This window comes from Toxotes jaculatrix, chromosome 15, assembly GCF_017976425.1.
Source record: "Toxotes jaculatrix isolate fToxJac2 chromosome 15, fToxJac2.pri, whole genome shotgun sequence".
In the NCBI taxonomy this organism is placed as follows: domain Eukaryota; kingdom Metazoa; phylum Chordata; class Actinopteri; family Toxotidae; genus Toxotes; species Toxotes jaculatrix.
In genome coordinates this window covers 22,728,582-22,750,705 of record NC_054408.1, presented here as the reverse complement: position 1 = coordinate 22,750,705, position 22,124 = coordinate 22,728,582, and the positions used below count along the sequence as shown (strand labels likewise).

At 40.6% G+C, this 22,124-nt stretch overlaps 2 protein-coding genes across 2 annotated transcripts; both read left to right on the top strand.

Annotated features, from left to right (window-relative positions):
- Window positions 1-11,042: 11,042 nt before the first annotated feature.
- cops8 (COP9 signalosome subunit 8) lies at window positions 11,043-20,764 on the top strand. The gene is made up of 7 exons (XM_041057285.1): window positions 11,043-11,156; window positions 11,823-11,893; window positions 12,452-12,500; window positions 12,923-13,055; window positions 18,392-18,499; window positions 18,618-18,680; window positions 19,579-20,764. The coding sequence occupies exons 1-7, from the start codon at window positions 11,085-11,087 to the stop codon at window positions 19,656-19,658; spliced, it is 576 nt and encodes a 191-aa protein (XP_040913219.1). The 5' UTR covers window positions 11,043-11,084; the 3' UTR covers window positions 19,659-20,764.
- trim63b (tripartite motif containing 63b) lies at window positions 14,730-16,435 on the top strand. Its single transcript, XM_041057284.1, has one exon. The coding sequence runs from the start codon at window positions 14,962-14,964 to the stop codon at window positions 16,003-16,005; it is 1,044 nt and encodes a 347-aa protein (XP_040913218.1). The 5' UTR covers window positions 14,730-14,961; the 3' UTR covers window positions 16,006-16,435.
- Window positions 20,765-22,124: the final 1,360 nt, after the last annotated feature.

The following is a 22,124-nucleotide window of genomic DNA, read 5'->3' as shown; positions in this document are numbered from 1 at the left end:
GGACAGGGACAGGAAATCAAAGTAGTTAGGTTAGGTTAGCATATGGTTTTAGTGTTTTCACGGGGTGGGTTGACAGTAAGACAGACATAGAATAATGCCAAATTTACATTTTAACATTAACACGAAAGATGAGTGAGCTCTTCTACTGTAAATGAAGTTTACTAAATGACATTTGACCTCATCTCCCCTTTGTTCCCCCAGCATGCAGCCATCCTAATTTGTAAGTCTGCTGTAGATATAGAAAAAGCAGAAAAGAAATGTGTTGAAAAGTAAAAATGAGTTTTCAGAAAAGGCAGCACATCAACACATTTACTCAGCTGCCAAAGACTGTCAGATGCTTGAGGAAAAAAAAAATCAAGACATAAAATCTCTACATACAGGGCATTAAAACACGCACATGCTCCAAAAGAATCTGTTCTTGAGCAAGTTCCACTAAATCCCCAGAATGCAGCTGTGTTGAGGATTGAGATAATTTAACTCTAAAACCGTTAAGTGTGAAGAACCTCGCTGTGAATTATTCAGATGTTTTGTTTGTTTTTTTTGTGTGTGTGTAGGTGTGTTTATCTAAACGCATGCATTAAAAAACAGGAGCGATTCAAGGAGCAGTTCAAGGGGCAATTATATACACATCAAACATATTTCATTTTGTCGGCCTGGCACACATCATTCACCACACACATGCACACACACACAGAGTAATCATAAATATTGCATATTTCCGTCCCTTATGGGAATATCAGAAAGATCTTGACATTCACCCGCCTACCATCTGTGAATTTCACCCCACTGAAAGAACTTGAATGGTGATGAACTGCGTCGTTCTTGGCGAGAGAACATAACAAACTGCAGGATCAAAGAAGTTTGGGATTGTGCCAAGATGAGTTATGATAAGTGGTTGTGCTGAAGTTCTTGTTGAATTTAATTCATGACAGTCCCATGGAAATCCTCCACAGTTACTGAGCAGTGAGGTTTAAGGAAAAATGTTTTTTTTTTTTTTTGTTTTGAAGAGCAACTTAACACCAGCCTGTAAAACAGTGTTTCACTGATCTGACTGGTTGAAAACCTGCTTCATCTCTGACCACACCTGGCGTCGCTGCCTGGTGTGGTTGGTTGTGATCAGAAGAGTTCAGTCAAAAAAGGCATCTTCAGGTTGCGTTAAATTACTTTTCAATGATGAACACTAACATTTGTGTATTTTCAGTGGGTGTTTGGCTCTGTCAGTGTTGTGCCTTTTCACTGGTTCAGTTTGAGGTTCTCATGTAGCTTATTTCCTGAATGGCGATTTAATAATATGTAACCTGGAGGTTCCCATAACCTGAACAGAACTTTTAATAACCTGTGAGACTCTGGTTCAAGGTTCTCCCTTTGGTCCTCCCACTACACAGAATGTGTTTACCTAACAACACACCCTTTGCTTTGCCTTAACCAAGCTGCTTTTGTTCCTAAACCACACACAGGGCCCAGGACATGAATCTCAGGGTCATGAATTTTCCATGCCCACCATCTACCTGTCTATGACTTCTCTACATACAACATTTCGTTCACTGAAAAAAAACTGTAACCAAACCAGGGCCATCCTGAGCCAAACGGGGGCCCTAAGCAAGATTTTGTAACCCTAACCATAACCCCAACCCCTAATCCTAACTGGTAATGGATGCTGCTGGGAAATAATTTTCTCCAGCACGTCGGGTGGTTTATACTTTCATTTTAACAACATACCCACCTTCAAGTGAAGCAAGAGTTTCTCTCTGTTTTTTTTTTTTTTTCCTCTGAGATGCTCCGGACTCATACTGTCTTTTGGATGCCATCTCTGCAGCCTCTGACTGCTGATTGGTCCGATATTAATTGTTGCCAATCATCATGGCGGCGTGCGCGGTGTCATAATACAGCTGCCATTACCCTTTGCTTCGCTCGCACTTAAGGGTCCTCATTGTGCGTCTCATTTTGCGCAGCGCTGCGGTGCGTATCACTGATGCAATGTGCGCAGTGGTGCGCTGCATGAATCATTCACGCAATTTGAGCATCTCCCTCAAAACGGGGCCCCCTCCGCAAACGTGGGACCCTACTCACAGTGCGTGGTCTGCATATATGGAGGGGCGGGGCTGAACCAAACACATTTCTAGGCAGCAAAATGACATACAGTGGCAAGAAAACTAAATGTGACCCTTTGGAATTATTAGCATTCTTATATAAATCTGTCTGGTCAGAGATTCACCCAAGTTACAATTATAAACAAACACAATCGAACTGATAACACACATATCATTGTATTGTTGTTATCAGTTTTGGGTGCATCATTCAAACATTCACAGAGGAGGTTGGAAAAAGTATGTGAACCCTTTAGCTAATGGCATCAGCAAAAGTAAACTGGAGTCAGGAGCTAACTGGAGTCCAGTCAATGAAACCAGATGGGAGATGTGGGTTAGAGAAACTGTGACTTATAAAAAACACTCAGACATTTTTAGTTTGTTATTTACAAGAAGAAGATGATGGGAACCAAAAGGGTTGAAGAATTGTTGATTTGCATAAAGTTGAAAAGGTTGCAGTCATCTCGGTGAGTTTAGAGATTCATCAGTCCACACAGACGATTTAGTTCTGTGGCTCACATACAAATCATTGTTCTTATCCATACTGAATACATCATTCAAACTTTCATAGAGTGGGTTGGAAATAAGTGTGTGAACCCCTCGGTCAATGGCATCAACAAAAGCTAATTGGAGTCAGGAGTCAGCAAGACTGGAGTCAATCAATGAAACCATTTTTAGTTTGTTTTCCACAAAAAGCATCAGCTGATGTGAACCAGGTCTCCAAAAGAAGACTGAAGATCAAGAACTGGTGATTTGCATAAAGTTGAAAAGGTTACAGAGTCATGTCAAGGAGTTTAGAGATTCATCAGTCCACAGTCAGACAAACTCTCTGTAAATGGAGATGATTTAGCTCTGAGGCTTCTTTCCCTGAAAGTGGTCGTTTCAGCTTAGATGACTCCAAAGGCACAAAGCAGGATGATCAATGAGGAGAAAAAGAAGCCCAGAGTAACAGCTGAAGGCTTAAAGGAATCACTGGAACTGATTAACATCTGACATCTTGCGTCTATCATACACAGATGATGGTGCATGGCTGCATGGAGCATGGTGTTCATGGCAGGACACCATGGAGGAAGCTGCTGCTCTGCAAAAAAAAAACACATCACTGCACCTGAAGCTTCCCCAAAAGCAGCCTGACACTTCACAGCGCAACTGGGAAAATGTTTTGTGGACTGATAAAACTAAAGAACATCACATGACAACGTGAAAACATCATCTCAGGGGTGAACTGCAGTGGAGGGATCATCATGATTTGGGGTTTTGCTGCCTCTGAGCCTGGACAGTTCACCATCATGGAGGGGAAAATGAATTCCCAAGTTCATCAAAGTGTCTTACAGGATCATGTCAGGGTGGCTGTCTGACAGCTGAAGCTCAGCAGAAGCTCAGTGATGCAGCAGGACATTGATCATAGACAATGAAGTAATTCTACTGCAGAATGACTTCAGACAATCTGCCTTTTGGAGTCAAAGCCCAGACCTCTACCCAGCAGAGATGTTGTGGGATGTACTCAGAGAGCTGTTCACACCAGACATCCTAAAAATATGGCTGAACTGAAGCAGGTCTGTGAGGAAGACTGGTCCAGAATGCTGTGCAGGTCTAATCTGCAGCTGTCAGAAGCATTCGTTTGAAGTTGTTGCTGCCAAAGGAGGTTCGGCAAGTTATTAAATCCAAGGGTTCACTTACTTATTCCACCAGCACTGTGAATGTTCAATGGGTGTATTCAATAACAATACAAAAGATTATAATTGTTTGTGTTTTGTTTTAGCACATTGTGTTTGTCTGTACTTTGATGGAGATCAGATCACATTTTATGACCAATTAATGCCGAAAACCAGGTCATTCCAAAGGCTTCACTGGCTTTTTCTTGTCTCTAGATTAACAAATCAGAATCATATAAGTGTAACTCGACAAGACAGTGCTGGGAGGTACTGTGGCCATGATTGTATCAGTATAACCAGGCCACAAGACAGACCCAATGTATCTTAAAGTGTTTCCCATCTGGTGTGGATGTCTCGGTATACCTCAGAGGGAGCCTAATGATGTTGCTGAGAAGGAAAACGAGGGTAACCTGCTTGGGCTGCAGGTAACCCAGATCAGATCAGGTGTTGGTTCAACTTTATGGTAGCTTTTGATGCTACTGGTTGTGGTGCTTTCGAATTGTGTTATACAGAGAGGTGTTTCTTTTATTTTGTCCACAGAATTGTATCAACGAGGCTAGGCTATACAGCATCACAAACAGAATTATCATGCAGTTGAATCTACCCCTCTAGAACAGATTTAATAAAAACTGAGAATTAAAACCTTCATTGAGGAAGATTCATTGCAGGACTAATGTGGCATTAGCTGCCAGCTATGTGCATGTCCTTTTGGGGCATTTGCTGAAATAACTGGTGTTCTCTCACTCGACCACTAGACATCACTTAACAATAAAACGTAGCTATGGGTCATAATAAGCCGCTTGCACAAACAACCTTTCGGGGGTTTTTTCATGGGAAGACCGTCTTGTCTTGTGTATCTGTCTGCTTTTGTTTACCCTCCCTCCCCTCTCTGTTGTTTCTCTTTATTCTTTAGCTCTGCGAACCCACCAGGCAGAAAACATCTTTTACACTGGAAAGGGGAACAGATGGAGTGGAAGCCTTAAACCGTCTACAGGGAACACCAGCCACAGTAATACAAGTAAGATTGAGGTGACCTCAATGCTGGATGCAAAGTGACAACACACTGCTTGACCTGATTTTACACAAACAAATCTCTCACTTTGTTTAAACAAGGAGCAGGTTTCTTCCCTGCTGGGACCAACAGTCAGAGTGAATGATTTATACAGCTGCGGCAATGCTACAGCTGAATGAGTTAAAGGGAGCAGAAGCAGATCCAACACAATTGGAGGAATCAATAATATCTGTTAACACAGCTTCCAAACCTAAGCTTCCCAGTGTATTTGGTCAAAAAGTCAATGGATGGAACTCAATGATTACACTGTACTCTCAGGGAAAACATTAAAGGGTGAAAAGGTGCCCTTCTCGTCTTCTGTCTCCATTTAGAAACACTGGGCTGTTCATTTCAAATGAATTGGTTTGGCCAAGAAAATAAGTGCAAGCCCAATAACAAGAATGAGCTGCTTTTCTTTATGAATTAAAACTTGTCAGTTATAAATGATAATGTGAAGAGGGATTACAGAGGAAATAGTATAATCTATACATCCTCTGACATGACCAATGGGAGTGTATTGTGAATTGTGGCCCTATGGCTGCAGACATACTGTATCTTTGTCGTCATGATGAAACAATAAAGTGTTTAAGCTTATAGGACAGTCATGGCTTGGTTAGGTTTAAACACAAAAAGAACTTGGTTTAGGTTTAGGAAGAGATTATGGATAGTGTTAAAACAAGTACTTTGGTTTGAACTTGACAGTCCATTTGAAATGGGAAAGAAACAGCAGCCTCCCATGTTAAAGTCCAATATTCTTCATCCATCCACCTCGACCTCTCGCCTCTATGAACTTTGTCGCTTTAATATGTCACCTGACTTCCTCCTTTGCTCCCATCATAACTACTGTGGCCACTGAAGGGCTTTGTCACTTAAAAATAAACATGTGCTTTTGTGGAGCATTTGCTAAGTGATGATGTCTCATGCAACCACTAGATGTCACTTAAGATTAAAACGTAACTATGGGTCATAATAAGCTGCTTGCACAAGTGACCTACAGGGTCATTTATTTATTTATGAAAAACCAGCTTTGAGAATTACTTATGACTTACATCAAAGCTAGCAGTGGTTGTAAATACCTGGAATTCAGATGCTGGTGTTTCCTGGATTTTTAAATCTGAAACTCTTTCTGAGACTTTTTGTGTATGTGCCTGTGTGTGTTTGTCTACTGAAGACTCAGAAACAAAGATGCTTTCTTCAAAGCTCATTAACACTACCATGCAGCTCATGCGGTTAAATTAAAAGCTTGAAGTGCATTGTAGCAATGAAACTTAGTGAAAGTTGAGTCTTTATACTTTCTCTCTTGAGGTCACATCATTGTACCCCTTCTTTTCATCTCGCTCCAGTTTCAGTCCTCAGACCTTGTTCAAAAAGTCCATGGAGTTTTGAACATGGTGAGGAGTGTTACCAAACGAAGAGAGCTAAGATGATGGCTGTATGTTTGGCAATGTTATATTTAAGTAGTGCTGATAATGGGTCTGAGGGGGGCTACTTCTTTGTGACTCTTGGGGGACCTCATACATGCACGCGATGTCTTCATCAGGATATGAGGTATGATACTGTTCACAGTTAATGGTTTGAACTGGACCTTTGTCAAAACACTCACATGATCAAGGATGAACTCCAGCACAGTGGGTGGTGAAGAAGAGAAGAATAAACGCAACAACATCATCATCAGTTTTTCAAACCAAGCAACACACTAAGACAGAAACTGGACCATTCATACAAGAAAATCAGTCCAGTGCATGTGCAGTCCAATGCAGTGAGGAATGGTGGTTTGAAAGAGGAGTGAAGGAGGTTTTTATGTTAAGGTACAGAAACCATCTCTCAACCGAGGAGGAGGTCTACAGCATCACTTATCCCCAACCTGCAATCCTGTCCTTTCATCCCTGCCCAGGAGATTTAACAACCCTTCACCCCGACCTCATGAGGCTCCAACAACGGTCGTTGGCCTCGATAATTTCACATCAAGTTCATTTTCTCTATTTTTCCCCATAATGCCAAGCAGCAACAGTTATGGCTCATTGCCTCAACATCCAGAATACAGCATCAACACACTAGGGAAGATTACATGTGTGCTTCCTGTGTGCATTGACCGTTTTACTGTAAATGGAAGGAATCCCAATAAAAGGCAGAGCTTCTGTGGAGAGAACACCAAAAGAGGACCTTGTGAAAGAGTTACAATACAGATCAGGGTTGCATGTTTTATTTCAAAGAAAATAAATTCTGCTGTGGTAAGTTCTGCTTTTGTGGAAGAAATTGAATTCCTAGTTTTGGAATCAAAATACAATTTTCACTTTGTAATGGTCACAGTTCTGTTATAGTGTGATCAACAGCAAGTCACCATAAGAATCCTTCATACGCCACCATGAAGGGTTCAAAGATCACTCACTGATTTTAACACGATCTAAACTCCAAAATTAAGTCACTTTAACCGAAACCAGTGTGGGACTGTGTCTCGTTATGATGCTTTAATCATGCTGAGCAAGTTTCAAGTCTCTAGGTTGATTTTGATGGTGCACTAAAATAAAATTGAAACCAATGAGCCACTGTAAGGGAGGAAAAATGTGAAATGACTGTTGGTAATGAATGCTATAAGAACACAGGATTTACTGGAGTGATGCAAAGCCACTGGAACGGTCCTTTATCATAGAGTCTGACCTAATGAAAATCACTTACTCCTTTATTGGTCTATTTATTAACACTTTTCCTCACAGTTCCCTAAAAATCTATTTTTGTGAACTGCTCTTCACATTTCAACATTTGGTTGGTTGTTCTAATTAACTAGTGAGCCAAAATTATTCCTATTTCTGTTTCCATCTCTGAAACACACACTGTGATGAGTACAAAGTGAACCACAAGAATGCTATAAACTCAATCTTTCCCAGTGGGGAAAGACTGAATGGGAGCATTTTATTTGAAGAATTAGGAACACCAGGCATTGTTATGAAATTCCATTGATGCTACAGACTGTGAGGTTTGTTCACAAAATTAAACTCTGAGATATTATCCATTTACTGCAGAGACGCTAAGTAAATACAATCTGCATATCAAATACACTGTTTGTCGGTATTGATTACAATTGGCTTTACATTATCTCTGTTTCTACACAGTATGAGAAGATTACCTAATTCCTCTCATCCAGTGTGGCTGTGGTCTAAGTGGCTGGTTTATAAATCCACAGTTCAGGGAAGATGTTCTAATATTTTCCTTGGTGTGATATTTGATTCACTAATGTGTCCAAGGGATTCTGTTTCAGGATTTTTAAACTGATACCTTTAATCCTCTCCATTAGCCTGTGTCACAACAGGGGACCTGCACATAAAATGCTTTAATTACTGAAGATGTGACAAGAGCTTCAAGGTAGTATCTTGGTTAACAGTTGTCTTGGTTTGTCACATGGCTATTTTAGTTCAAGTGTAAGTTAACTGTCCTGTCTCATCTGTTCTTGCTGAAAAAGATGAGGAAAAAAAGTGGATCCGTTCATTTCTGTTTAATTTCTGATTTAGTGGAATATATTGGGGGATTTATATAAGAGTTTACTCTTGGAAACAGTTAGTTTAACCAACTGTATTTATACAGTGTAGTACCTTTCAAGGACAAGGTAATTCAGAGGCCTTTATGTGAGACATGAAAAACACTGAGACAGGATACAGGCAGTATGAAAAGATGTCATGTAATTAAATAGAAATTAAATAGAATTAAATAGAAGAAAAGAAATTCTATGAAACTGAACAAAACAAAATCAACAGAAGAATTAAAAAAAATCCAGTGCAAGGCAAAACAAAAATACATAGACCCAAATTTGATTTAATAATAGGCAGTGGCAAGAAAACCATTTTACTATCCGAGAGGTCTGGATGATTCATAATGTGGCTGCAGATCACAGATATAGCCCTTCAGTGTTTAATACAAATCAATAGTATCAATTCTCTGACACACAGGAAATCTAAGCAGTGCAGTGTGTGAGCAACGCTGCTACCAAGTGGTGACTTTTGTCCTTGCAGATTGCAGAATCATACTCTGCTCATGCGATACTCCACTACAAATTCATTTACACAGGAATAGTAACCTAAATCTGGCAGTCGTAGAATTATAGAGCCCTGGTTGCTTTTCACAGCAGAGACTGAGTCTGAACCTTTGTTTCACACATTCAGAATCTAACCACGGTACCAGCTAACCACCATGCCTAAAGGCACACATCTGGACTTACCATGTTGCTGCTCTGGTTCTGAACATCCGTGCACCCTACCTTTTGTTTAATGTAACTCTGCTATTCTGTTTGCTTTACATGGGTGTAGATGATCACCCAGGTTCAGTAGTTCTAAAGAAATAGTTTCTTTGAGTGATGGGTTTTTGATTATAAGAACAACAAATTGCCTCTGCCTCTACAAAAGACTAAAACTCAAAAACTCTTATTAAACCAAGATCTGAGACAGACAGAGCTGTACTCAAGTCAGTTTTTAGAATTAATCACTGAAATTGTACTGAAATTATGTTTTTTTTTTTTTTGTTGTAGGTGTTTTTTGTTTGTTTGCTTTTTAGTTTTATGAACTTTCACTCTTTTAAGCTAACATGGATGAGAAAACATTAAAGTGTATAAAAAATGAAAACATGTCTGTGACATGACAGCTTCAGAGGATCTTACTGATGGATCTTGTGGTGAGATTGTTTTGTCAAATAATAACAATATGTACAATATCGTAACTGTTCTAATGCAGCTTCACCCCAGGAATTTGCATTCTCTTAAACTTTCAGAATTCAGTCCATGTAGAATTATTCAAATATGAATTTGTTTTTCACAACGGTGAAGTGTACTGAGAATCAAGTGCAGTACATCTTGAAGCTATGGACTGTTAAAGACCTCATTACATTCAAGGTGTATGAAACTGATCCTTTTGAAAAGGCTGCTTAATTAATCCCATAAAATAATCTTGCAGAGCATTGCCTAAACTTTGGCTACTCTGACATAATTAAAAATGGCTACAATTTTTCATCATGAGCAAATGGCTCATTATAGACTCTTCTATTATTTTATACTTTTGGTCATTAAAGAAACATTTTCTCTTACTGTGCTCCTGCCTCGAACAGCCATCTGTGTAGATGGCCTGCCCATGTCTCATGACGTCCAGAAACACGTTTGTCAGAGGTCACTGTGAATACTGTCTGTATTAAACCAGACCACCATCTTTTCCTAACCTCAAACCTCAACCAAGTTCTGCTGAAGGTTCCAAGCCATTTTTTAGAGTCAGAGAAGAAAAATGTATGTAGTCAACAGCATCAAAGAAGACGGAGAGCTCAAAAAGGAGGAAAATACAGAAATCCCCAGCATTGGCAGACAGTAGAGGATCATTAGTGAAAAGGAGAAAGGCAGTGCTATAGAGTTCACAAAGACCAGGCTGAATTCTTCACACATGCTCTCATAATTTATTTACAAACAAACAAACAGCTAAAAGAAACTCTCTAAATCCCTTAGGAGAAATGATTGTTGAAGAGTAAATCTTAACTTACAGGTTCCTCTGAAGTGTCTTGACCAAAACATGTTTTAACAGGCTGGGAAGGAGTTGGTGAACAGGAAACTATTCCAAACTGACAACTGGTTGAAATCAATCAAGAATCACATGTAGCCGATGTTTACTTGTTAATTACATATTAACTTGCATCACATTCTTACCATCTTTATTTAATCCCTGGTAATACAGTTAGTTATATTAACAAAGTATTACTAAGGAATTTGAAGTTAAAATTCTTCTTCTTTTCTGACTCTGTAAAGAGCTGAAGTCATAATGTTATATCCGGGATAGCCTCTGTTCCACTGCCTTCAGGTATTCAATGCAATCTCTCCTTTAGCATTCCTTTCATCATCATATCCATAAAACACACCAACACTTTCTTCTATAGTTCTTTATCAGCTTTCTGGTTATAATATTTCCTGTGTAAAAACTTCCACAGCGCTTAGTAAAATTAAACATTAGCCCATGAACGTCTAGGACTTATGGGAAATGGTATTTGTTAAAGCCAAAAGCTGAACTGCCAGGTTCTGCCCCTGAAGTAAAACAAAACTGTGAATGTATTTTCTTGTCACTGGCACTTTTTTGTGACAAGAATTTTATTGTATTGTTTTGCACTGTGAACAGTAACCGAGTCTTGTATTGTTACTTTAAAAGTGAAGTGCCACATAGATTGTGTAGTTTGTGCTTCAACCAGCTGAGGGCAGCACCACCTCCGAAGCGCCGCTAATCTACTGCACTTTCACAGAAGAATCAGATTCCGGTGCAACAGCTAGGCATCATCATGCCTACTGCTGTGATTATGGAGGAAAATTTTGATAAATTATTAGAGCAGTGTGAAGCTCAAGAACTCGAGGTAAGAACCGAATATGAATATGCTTTTGTGTGCCAACAGTGACTGTTCTGTCTCTGAAGGCTTGGTAGTTTGTGACAGCTAGTTAGGACATGACCAGGTTAGGCTAACGTTATAGCTAAGAAGCTAGCCAGTGTGAGGCTAATTTCACTTTCAAGCATTATTAATTTCATTTACGCTACAAGTTAGTAAGCGTAACTCTGTCATACGAACAATGCCAACAAATGTTGTCCTCAATCAAACCGTAGTGGCACATAGCGTTACTGTGTGCTATTAGCATGTTGTAGGTAGCTAGTTAGCTTGATAGGGAGATTTCTTCGTTATGTTGGTAAACACAGCTGTAGTTTGCGACAGTATTGTTTCATTTAGGATCTGATAACTTTGAAGATATTGCAGGGTTAACTTTGTTGCGTCAGGTAACCCTAGGACAGAGTGTTTAATAAATACAGCACTAATGTAAGTCAGTGACCAGTAGTACAACGTTAGCGGAAGATAAGGGACTTAACAACATAGCTGGACGGGTAGTAGCTAACGTTACTTAGTTAACCTGTATTAGCGAATAATCCTTAAAGTGTACAACCTGGTTTGTTTGTGATATTCAAAGTAGCTTGATTTTCTACTTATTTTGTCTTCAAGCATTAATATCACACCTGCATTTACTTTCAACAGGCTCCAGGGGGCATTGCAACACCTCAAGTCTATGCTCAGTTGCTGGCATTATATTTACTTCATAATGACATGTAAGTCAACTCTATGTCTGTCTTCTCAAGCTGACAGGGGTTTCTTTACACTTTTTTTTTTAATCCTTTAGAAGTGCTGGGAAACGGTCTTTTCAAGGCAAATAAACACAAAGCAATAACTAGGCAAACAGTGGGGTGCTCTTTATTTCTCTTCTTCAGATTTTCTCTGATGCAAAAGACACATGCTATGACTTTTTGTAGTGCATGGTTACATACAAACAATATCAACAAAATAAATGATCACAGTAAATACACGTCATGATCACTAACCACAGTGCATTCATTGTGTCGCAGTACACACAGGCTGCGTGTCCATTAAATGTTTTTAGCATCGTAACTCAAATGCCACACAAAACCATCACCTATCTACCTCCTTAGAAGTGAAATGACAGTGCTTCCTGGAGTTGCAAGAAAAACTTGACTTGATTGGGTGCAGTCAGCAGGAACAGTAGTTATAACAAGGTGCTTAAGTCTGTTTTGTTCATCACTGCTAACCCTGTCTTCTGTTGGTACCTACACCTGTGTATTGACTAACTTGTGCTGATGTGTGTCCAACAGGAATAATGCCAGGTATCTATGGAAGAGGATTCCCCCAGCAATAAAATCAGTAAGCATTTTAAAACATATGTAGACACTGCTGAGGAAATCCCATTTCATTTTGATACAAGTGATTGTCCTGCTTTGTCCTGCTCATCCTGCTATCGTAATATGGAAGTTTCTATATCAGTTTGCATATCAGTGTTCAACATGTTATTGTTCACATAAACATCCATGTGTAATTGCAACTTGGAATATTGTTTTTTGTTGTCCGTATTCTCTTTGTTTGTTTTACTCTGATGTATTTGACCATGTCTAAATATGACTTAAGACTGAGGTTCTCAGATTTTATACTGTTCACATTGAACCATTGCGATCCAGTGTCTTAAATATGTGGGTGTGTTTGCTGTTTACAGTGAAATGAAAGCCAGTGCTTAGTCAAGTGTGTCATACGTAAAGATTTTGAAATGCCTCTTCACTTGTTGTATACAGGCAAACCCTGAATTAACAGCTATTTGGGCTGTGGGCCAGCGCATTTGGCAGCGAGACTTTCCAGGGATCTACACAGCCATCGCAGCTTACCAGTGGACAGAGAATATCCTTCCGGTCATGGAGGCCCTTCGAGGTAACAACAAAAATCCGCTTATCTGGTCTTTTACATGTCACTTTTACATGTCATAAAACCTTTCAGATGGATGATACTAATAACCCTTGTATGTTTTACACATTTGGCTCTGGAGAAACTGTTGTGAAATTCCCTGTAGAGCGATTAAAGTAAATGAAATATTTACATTTCCTCTGCATCATTCAGAATCATGGTCAGGGAGGGAGGGAAAATAAAATTAAGGGTGTGAACTGGACCATTTATAACACAATTGAATGTCCAGTGGTGTGACATCAGTGTCATGAAGGGTAGTGTAGGTGGCCACTGCACAGTAATGTTAATATGGTATCAGTTTACATGTTCATAAACTTACACTGATACTTTCTTGTGATGTTACTGAATCTCTAAATATTTTTGCTGTCTTGTTTTCATCCACCTTCTTCTGATATCTAAAGAATTATCTTGACATAAAACACTGGTATTATTGCCCTCATGCTCACAAATGTTGGGGCATTTGTACCATGTGATGGTTCCCTTGTGCAAGAGTGTAAGAATAGCTTCTCCCTCATGTTTACGGTACTTAGTGTTGATCTGCCACAGACACTGACGTAGTGTATGTCATAATACACTTGGGCAACCAACAAAGATAATTGTTTGGTGGATGTGTGGGAATTAAGAATTTATATAATGAAGTTTTCAGTATCACATAAATTGATATTTACCATATATACACTGTGTATTCACTAAGTAAGGACCATCATCTTTCCATCACGTGCACAAAAGTAACATTTGTCATTAATCTAAATAACCAGTGTGTCACAAGCAACTGGAAAGTCCCAACAGTTTATGTGCCACAAACCTGCCATAACCATTCATCTCTAAAATTAGAAGAACTAGAGACAAACGTGGAGAGGATCAAGGTAGTGTAGAACAAAGTGTCTTTGGGTCTTGCAAAATGTATCTTTGACCTTACCGGGTTTTGAGATCTTTGAAGTTGTACTTTGTTGTTGTACTTTTCATGGCTTTTACCCCCGTTCCCTGATTTGCTTTGAATCTCTTGTCTTAACCATTGTAGATATTATGTGTAACAGGCAGACGTTGAGGCAGCATTAATGGTGAATTTGCAAGGGGTATGGCAAAAGGTAGTTCTCGATCACCCTCTTCCGGTCCCTGTGTTTTATGGATGGCTGTTGGTTTAATCAACTTAACAAAGAAATTCGTGCATCAGTGGGTGTGCAGCAACTGAGATGAACCTTTGTTTTCTAACTCTGATAGTTTAGCTTGTGTATTTTATTGGAATCAATGCACAGAACAACTCGCCTTTTGTTGGCATTACCATATGTCACGCAGTATATATGTATATGAATTTAAAGTAGATTCAATTAACCATGGTATAAATGGCAATGGTATATCAAAACAAATCAAAAGGCATAACATGGTAACAACAACTTAGTCACAGGATGTTGACTTGTTTACAAATTAGATTGAGCTCTCTCTCGGTGGTGGGGCTCCTCAGAGCTGCTCACATGCACCCTGTTTGTCTCTGCTCAGCCTACTGCTTATGTCACTGTTAGAAGGGACATAGTGCCCACTGAAACATGTGACACATGCTACACCGGGTAGGAGGGGGCCATTTCTGTGAAAAGATCCCAGGCCAGCAAACAGACAGGAATGTGTGCTGTGGTTGGTCAAAAGCATTGGGTGTCACCAGCTGTGAGGGGCTGGTATAAAAGACAGAGCTGCTAGTTCTCAACCAGAACAGATATCAGCATTTCACAAGTAACAGCGCACACTAAGGAGTTGACAGCGTCTGCCCTTGGTTTTTGTCACTTTTTGAAACCCACAGAGAGAGTGGGAATTTTAGTTTTCTCTTTTATTGCGAATTAGGAAATTTACCGGTCTAGCTGTAGGCAAAGACATTTCCACAATGGACGTTCAGAGGACAGGAACTATGGTTCGGCCCCCGAGCCCCATGGATAGCCTTGAGAAGCAGCTGAGCTGCCCCATCTGCCTGGACATGTTCACCAAACCTGTGGTCATTCTGCCCTGCCAGCACAATTTGTGCCGTAGTTGTGCCAGTGACCTCTATGACTCCCGCAACCCGTACCGCTTTTCTGGCGGTGTCTTTCGATGTCCGACCTGTCGGTTTGAAGTTGTACTTGACCGCCACGGCGTGCATGGGCTCCAACGCAACCTGTTGGTAGAAAATATTATCGACATCTATAAGCAGCAGCAGGAAGGCAGTGGCAGTGGAGGAAACACAGAAACCACCCTGAAGGCCAAAGAATCCAAAGAACCAATGTGCCAAGAACACGAAGATGAGAGAATCAACATCTATTGCGTGACCTGCCAGGTACCCACCTGCTCCATGTGCAAAGTGTTTGGTCAACACAAGGACTGTGAGGTGGCACCTTTAGCAAGTGTTTATCAGACCCAGAAAGGTGAACTGAGCAATGCTATCGATACCCTGGTGGCCAGCAACGGGCGCCTGCAGGCTCTGCTCAACCAGATGGAGGATGCATGCCGTGCTGTCCAGGAGAATGCTCAGCGTGCCAAGCAAGGGTTAGCCGAACGCTTTGACCTGTTATATGCTGTCCTTGAAGAGCGCAAGACCATTCTACTAGAGCAGATCGGTAAGGAGCAAGATGAAAAGGTGGCAGCCCTGCGGGCACTGGCTCAACGTTACGGTGAACGACTGCAGACTAGTTCAGAGCTCACAGATTCGGCTGTGAGGGCGCTGGAGCAGAGTGGCGCTGCTGAGTTTCTGTTAGCCTCCAAGGGCCTTATTGCGCAGACCAAAGATGCAGCTAAATGCTCACTGGGGGAAGAGAGGCCAGAGCCAGGCTTCGAGAAGATGGACCACTTCACTTTGTCAACAGAGCATGTTGAAGCAGTCCTGGGAAAAATGGACTTCGGGGTGTGTGAGGATGATGAATTTGAAGATGCAGAGGAAGAAGAGGAAGAGGAATAATGAAAATTGAAAGTACAGCTTATAATGGACTTGTAGGAAATAGCGTAATATGTGATTCTGAGGACACTGTTTATGGCAGGGACTTCGTTTGGTATTGAATGGTATATAAGGTTACAGTGGATGTTGGCTAAAATGGCTTTCCTTTATTTTAAGTGCAATATTTCATGTCGTATTCGTACCTTTTCTTAATTTCTTTTTATACTTTTGTACTTCTAAAGCAGTGGAGAAAATGGAAATGGGAAAATGGGGTAGATACGTGTAAATATAGACTGATAGAAGATGGCACATCATTTTCATCATATGCAGCTTATAAAAATGGTTGTTTGAGTAGTTCTTCTCATTTTGTCTAAGTTTGTGTTGAACTGGTGATCTACCTGTAATTACCAAGTCTGTCTTTAATTGAATCTGGAATAAAACTGCATGAAGTTAAGCATCTATTTTTATTTATTGTTAGGCTTAAACTAAAACATTTAGTTTAAATTATTAACATATGAAGACCCAGTATTATTTTGGTCATATAGATTTTCCTTGGAGTGCTTCCTTCAAAATGTTTACCAGTCCATTGCTGCTCTTACTTGGCAGTGGACTGTATTTAAAAATAAAAGCCCTTGCCATGTCCTGTCTGCTTTGCCTTTGCCGGTGAAAAGTGGAGGCTATTTTTAAGAGGTGAGAGGGTGAGAAATGATAGCAGCCCTGGAATAGACTGTCAGGGAAGGAGAGGCCAGGTCCTGTTTCTCCTCCATAAAACTCCTGTCCTCCCCACTCATGGACGTCTTGCTCAGCAGCTCCAACCTAACTCTGAAGTGTCAGAAGGGCGTACTAAAGAAAGGCTGGTCCAGTTGCCACAGGACTCATCTCCAAACGGTCAAGAGGCCGTGGTAAAAATACATGTCTGCCTGGGGGCTGGGTTACAAAAAGCCCCTTGAGATGACCTGCTTGGCTGTTTGGCGAGCGTCTGCTCAGTGTCCTCATTTCTTTTCTAATATGTAGCCAGTCAGGTGCAGGAAAGCTGTTCCAACACAAGAGGCAGTTTTCTGAAATGTGATTCATGGTTCGCTTTTAACAGATGGGAGTTATATACTGACTAGAGAAGAAAAACACTTTCTTTCTAAGACATTTGTCAGTATTGAGTATTGTTTTGTCACCACAATGACAAAGCAATAGCATGTCATCTATATTTTTTCTTTAACCACACCATTAAAATAGTCTGTTTTAATCATCACAGTGTCCAAATAAGGACCGCAGAAGTTACTCTACAACTTTGATTAAAACCATTCAAACACATATGATACATAAACACCGCCTTAACACAGCTTCTCAGTTGACTTTCAGCATTTCTACGTCTTTTTACAATAACAGGGAGAACAGGAAGCCGCTTGGACAGAGGAATGAGAAAACACCCCTGACAGATCTCCAGCCTTCCCCTCACAGCTGTCTTTTCTCATCCATCCCACTTGTTATTGTTACTGCTGCTAGCTTCTGCAACAGACGGGTGGCTGACCGTTGATACCCATAAACTGTTGCTAGGAGATAAAACACAGCAGCAAATACAGTACATGCTGGTGTATGTTGTTCCATGCTGTTGTTAGGCCCTGTCACTCTTACCGTTATCGCCACAAACTACAGCACCTTGTCAAGTCAGGCTGGATATATATAGGGCAGCCAGGACAATTGGGAAGCCGAATCCAGCGCCTGCTGATAAAGACTTCAGCAATCTGTCTAGTGCAAACACTGTACATGACATCCCTGATTCATCTAAAACATGCTTCATTTAACAAGAGCTGTTCTGAAGTATCCTTGATAGTGGAAAACTTTAATTTCTTTGAACTCATAAGATAATCACATTCAGGCATTTGAAGGCATACAAGAGCTTTTGTTTAGATCCCAGTCTCCTGTTAGAGATAAAGTTGTGTGTTAGTGTGTTTATTTTGATTTGGGGTTAGAAAAAGCAGCTTTATAAACTAAGTCTTGCAGAATTGCCATAACCAAACCTTAAGATGGAAAACTTGCAAGAGCAAGAATAACATGAAATGAAAAATACTCCACACGGTCCTTTAGCATTTACTTGACATTTTCCCAACACATACACACCCCTGTGACTGCTAATGATCATTGCAGAGTACGGGCCCCTGGCTTCAAAAACCTGCCACTCTTGATAAATAATTATACACAGTGTAAAACCCCCAGCGCTGTTGCTAATTAGCAGCTTTGTTTACACGAAACAAGACATAACATATTAATCCCGTGTCTGTAAGTTCACAGTAAGTTGCTGTTACCCATGCACTGGATGCACTTTAAATGGAACCAGAGCACAGTTTAAGCACATAAGTGCTTTGCATGTACCTACCTGATGTTACTGTCTCTGTGGTTAATGGATCCTTCGCAGAGAGCACGCGGCAAAGGGCGTACGGTCTTGTGGCCCAGGCCTACACTTCCATCACAGCAGAAGATTTTGCTGCCTTTGTTGGCTACTCTGTGGAGGAGGCAGTAAAGGGTGAGACTGAATTCATGCAGCCTTATATAATAAATAGAGAATAGTTTTTTTGTAATAAAAAAAATCTGCATCATTTCAATGTTATTGCGATCTTTCCCACTTCTGTCTTTGTCCAAAGGTGTGGTAAGCCAAGGCTGGCAGGCAGATCCCACTACCAGGATGGTGATGCCCAAAAAACCAGGTAGGTGGCAGTATTGCTCTTTTAAATTGCACCCCATCATCAGGCCACTCTTCTGCTCTTCAAGCGCTTTTCTCTTCATGAGTAATCCTGCACCCATTTTCCTGCTACTCTCCCTCTTAGATTTTATCAGGCACACGTAAAACGTTTGAGACCGGGGATTTGGGAGCCATTTTTTGATCCCACAGAAAGATTGATGATGTTTTGCTTTTTCCCCAGAATCTATTGGCCTTTTTGATTTGTCAGATCTCCCTTGTATAATGTCCACATTTCCAAACTTCCCTGCTCCGTTGCCTTCGTTTTCTTTTATCACCTGGGTTGGTCAGAATTTTTAACACGTCATTTCATGTCCTCAAGTCAGAAGGTCACACATAGATCCATGTTGTAAGAGAAACCTGTTGATTTATGCAAGCAGATGAAGAGATTGTGGGCTGTCTTCCTCTCTGTAATCATCAGACATTACTTCTGAAGCATCTGCTGTGCACATGTGCAGCCTAAAAATGCTAACCCACTCACCATTAATCCCCACATGTCTGGACCCCCCCCACAGCACCACTGGGACTCAATAGCACTTGGTGATTTTGGTGGTGGAGTGGATCTCACACAGGAGATCATCCTGATTTGGTAAAGTGTTGTAATGCACTCCAGGCTGAATGTCTCATGGTCACATGGGAGGGACTCTGTATGTGGTGTTGTTAAACAGGTCGCGGGATGCAGTGAGCTCACGGCCAGATGAACTTGAAACCCATGCCCTGCTGAGTCTCTCAGAGCTGGAACACGTGGGCTGTAGAGTTAAAACTGAGAGATGTAAGAAGATCGATAGCACTTGGCACAATGAGGGATCCCGGTCTGACTCAACTTCTCCTCCTTCGTGTCTCTCTCGTCTCTTCTCTCCCAACAGATCCTCCCCCCGTCTCATTGGTTCCAAATGAGCAGCAGCTGGCCAGACTCACTGACTACGTGGCTTTCCTCGAGAACTGATAACCCACTACAACCACTGCCACCCTTTTTCGCCTGCTTGGTACTGAGGGAGAATACAAGTTTGGATAGACTCTTCCTCCTTCCTACTTCCTGCAGAGTACCACTCCCTGATACAGACGTACCAAAAACACACTCATCATCTTGCATGAACGCTGCAAGCCCTTCTCCAAGACCTGCCTATTTATGTTCATTCACTAATATGGCCTCCCCTGTTAATTCATATCATGAAAATTGGTTATCTTTCAGACTTCAATGTTGTATTTATATTTTTTGTGCTCTCTACATCCCACCTGATGTGTAAATTTGAGTCTGATTTCAAAGTAAGTATTGGGAAGTATGCTTCACATCACCGTTAGTATGGTTTTATTGCTAACCAAACAAACCCCTCCCACACAATAGAGATACACAAAGCAGTGTGTACAGTACGTCCATTCTGTTTAAGCACTTAAAGGTTACCTTGAAACAGATGTCATCAGGTAACAGAAGTCTAAGCATGCATGCGTCATTGTGTGGAGTTCAGTCCTCAGACCTCATATTTTGAAGTTTATGTTTTGACTGGTGAATAAATATTTTGCTGTTTCTAATTTAGTGCTCTTTTATTTCTTCGGTTCCAGAGTTCTGTTCCAGGTTGGTGCTGTTTTACAGAGCAGGCTGGGCTCCATCAAGGATGTTGAATATTCAGTTACATTTGGCCTTTAGGGTTTTCAAGTGTCACCGTGGTCTCATATGGAAACAAGTTTGCCTTTTTCTGTGTCCTGACATTAACATTGACATAATCATTTACACAGGTCAGAACATAATGCGTTAGGAAGTATGTTGTATGACTACCATGGCAGACCTGCAATAGACCAAACGTTAGAGTTACAATTTAATCAGGTTGATGTAACATCAACCTGTAAAGTCTGCAGAGTTTTGTGTTGATTCACCACTTATTCAAAGCAATAGTTCAGCTCATAGTTAAACATTTTTCCATTGGGGTTAATGCTCTTTAATTCTTTAATTAACTTTAATTAATAACACTGAGAATTGATGGACATTTTATTTTGTAAAGGCATATCTGGCTGCCATCTGTTTGTTAATACTACAAAATAAAAGTCTTGTGGTGATTTTTTTTTTCTTCTCTTAGTCCCCTCTGCATCCTGTTTTGAACAAGAAGTTGAAACATACACCCCTTATTTACTTGAAAGTTATTTGATCTGTAGTGTAGCTTGACATTAAAAAGGAAGTGGCAGGCATTTGATGTGATTTAGTGTGAAATCACATACATCAGGGCCATTCTTTGCTCATTTGCGGCGGCTAGAAACTCATTTATTTCATGATATGGTTTGTTTTGTTTCAAGAGTGGCGCATTGGATTCCACTGCAAACATGGAAATTGCCAGGCCTTTCATCAGTCTCTTTACAGTTGCTGTGTTCTTCCTTGCTTGTCATGTTAAGTCCATTATAGGAACAAACAAGGCCACCATCTTTTGCCTTTGAAAATTTTGTGATGGTTTATCTTTAAAAGCAGATTGATTTAATATTCAGGGACTGCAGCGTCTTGTTCTTAATCTTAATGTAGTGCGTCTTAACGGTCAAGCCTTTTCTTCGCTGTATGTGGAAATGTCACAGTTTGTGTTTGTTCATTAGCTGCATACAAACACATGTTGACTCAAACCCATGTCCAGGCATGTGTTGACCCAGCACTGGCCTCATGACAGCTCAGCATACCAGAGTCTCTCAGCACGAGTGTGAGAAGGTAACTGACCCTGATCACTCTTCTGTTCAGCTGCCAACCTTGAGACTGTCACAACAGCACTAAATATGTACATGTTGGCACACGCGCCCTCACAGATCTGTCAGGCTGAAGTTGCCAAACCTAATTTATTTTTACCTTGGTGCAAAAATAAATTTTGACTGTGCTGATGTCGCTAACATCAGTGTATGTCCACTGTGACCGTCAGTAGTAAAGCTTGAAGCACACATACTCACTTCTATTGTTAGGTGTGTAGTCTACAGTGCAACTCCTATCCACATATAGTATTTCTGACTATTTCTCTCAGTTAACTGCTTCATACTGAAACGAAATAATGACTTATTCATCAAAAAATATGATAAAAGTCAAAAAATGTTTGTACTGTATTTAAGCTCAGTTTTGAAGTGCCTGTACTTTAGTATTTCTATTTTGTGTTACTTCAGGCTCCACTATATTTAAGAGGGTTGTTACTACCATATTTGTTTCCCAGTCTTAGATAGCAAACTGCTTACTTTGCAGATTTGATTTAAAAACTGGATAAATGGGGGATGTTGGGATATGTCAGTAGTGTGTGTGTGATCAATACGTCATTTTTCATTCTCCATAACCAAATTCTAGTTGCTCTCCACGTGCAGCCAGTCGACCTGCAGAGCAGCTCCACCTCCCTCAGTGTGTGTGTGTGTGTGTGTGTGTGTGTGTGTGTGTGTGTGTGTGTGTGTGTGTGTGTGTGTG

Coding starts and splice junctions, on each gene's coding strand:
- cops8 (XM_041057285.1), top strand. CDS start 11,085: ATGCCTACTGCTGTGATTATGGAGGAAAATTTTGATAAATTATTAGAG. Junction 12,501..12,922: donor TTCCCCCAGCAATAAAATCA/GTAAGCATTTTA, acceptor TGTTGTATACAG/GCAAACCCTGAATTAACAGC. Junction 18,681..19,578: donor GGTGATGCCCAAAAAACCAG/GTAGGTGGCAGT, acceptor CTCTCCCAACAG/ATCCTCCCCCCGTCTCATTG.
- trim63b (XM_041057284.1), top strand. CDS start 14,962: ATGGACGTTCAGAGGACAGGAACTATGGTTCGGCCCCCGAGCCCCATG.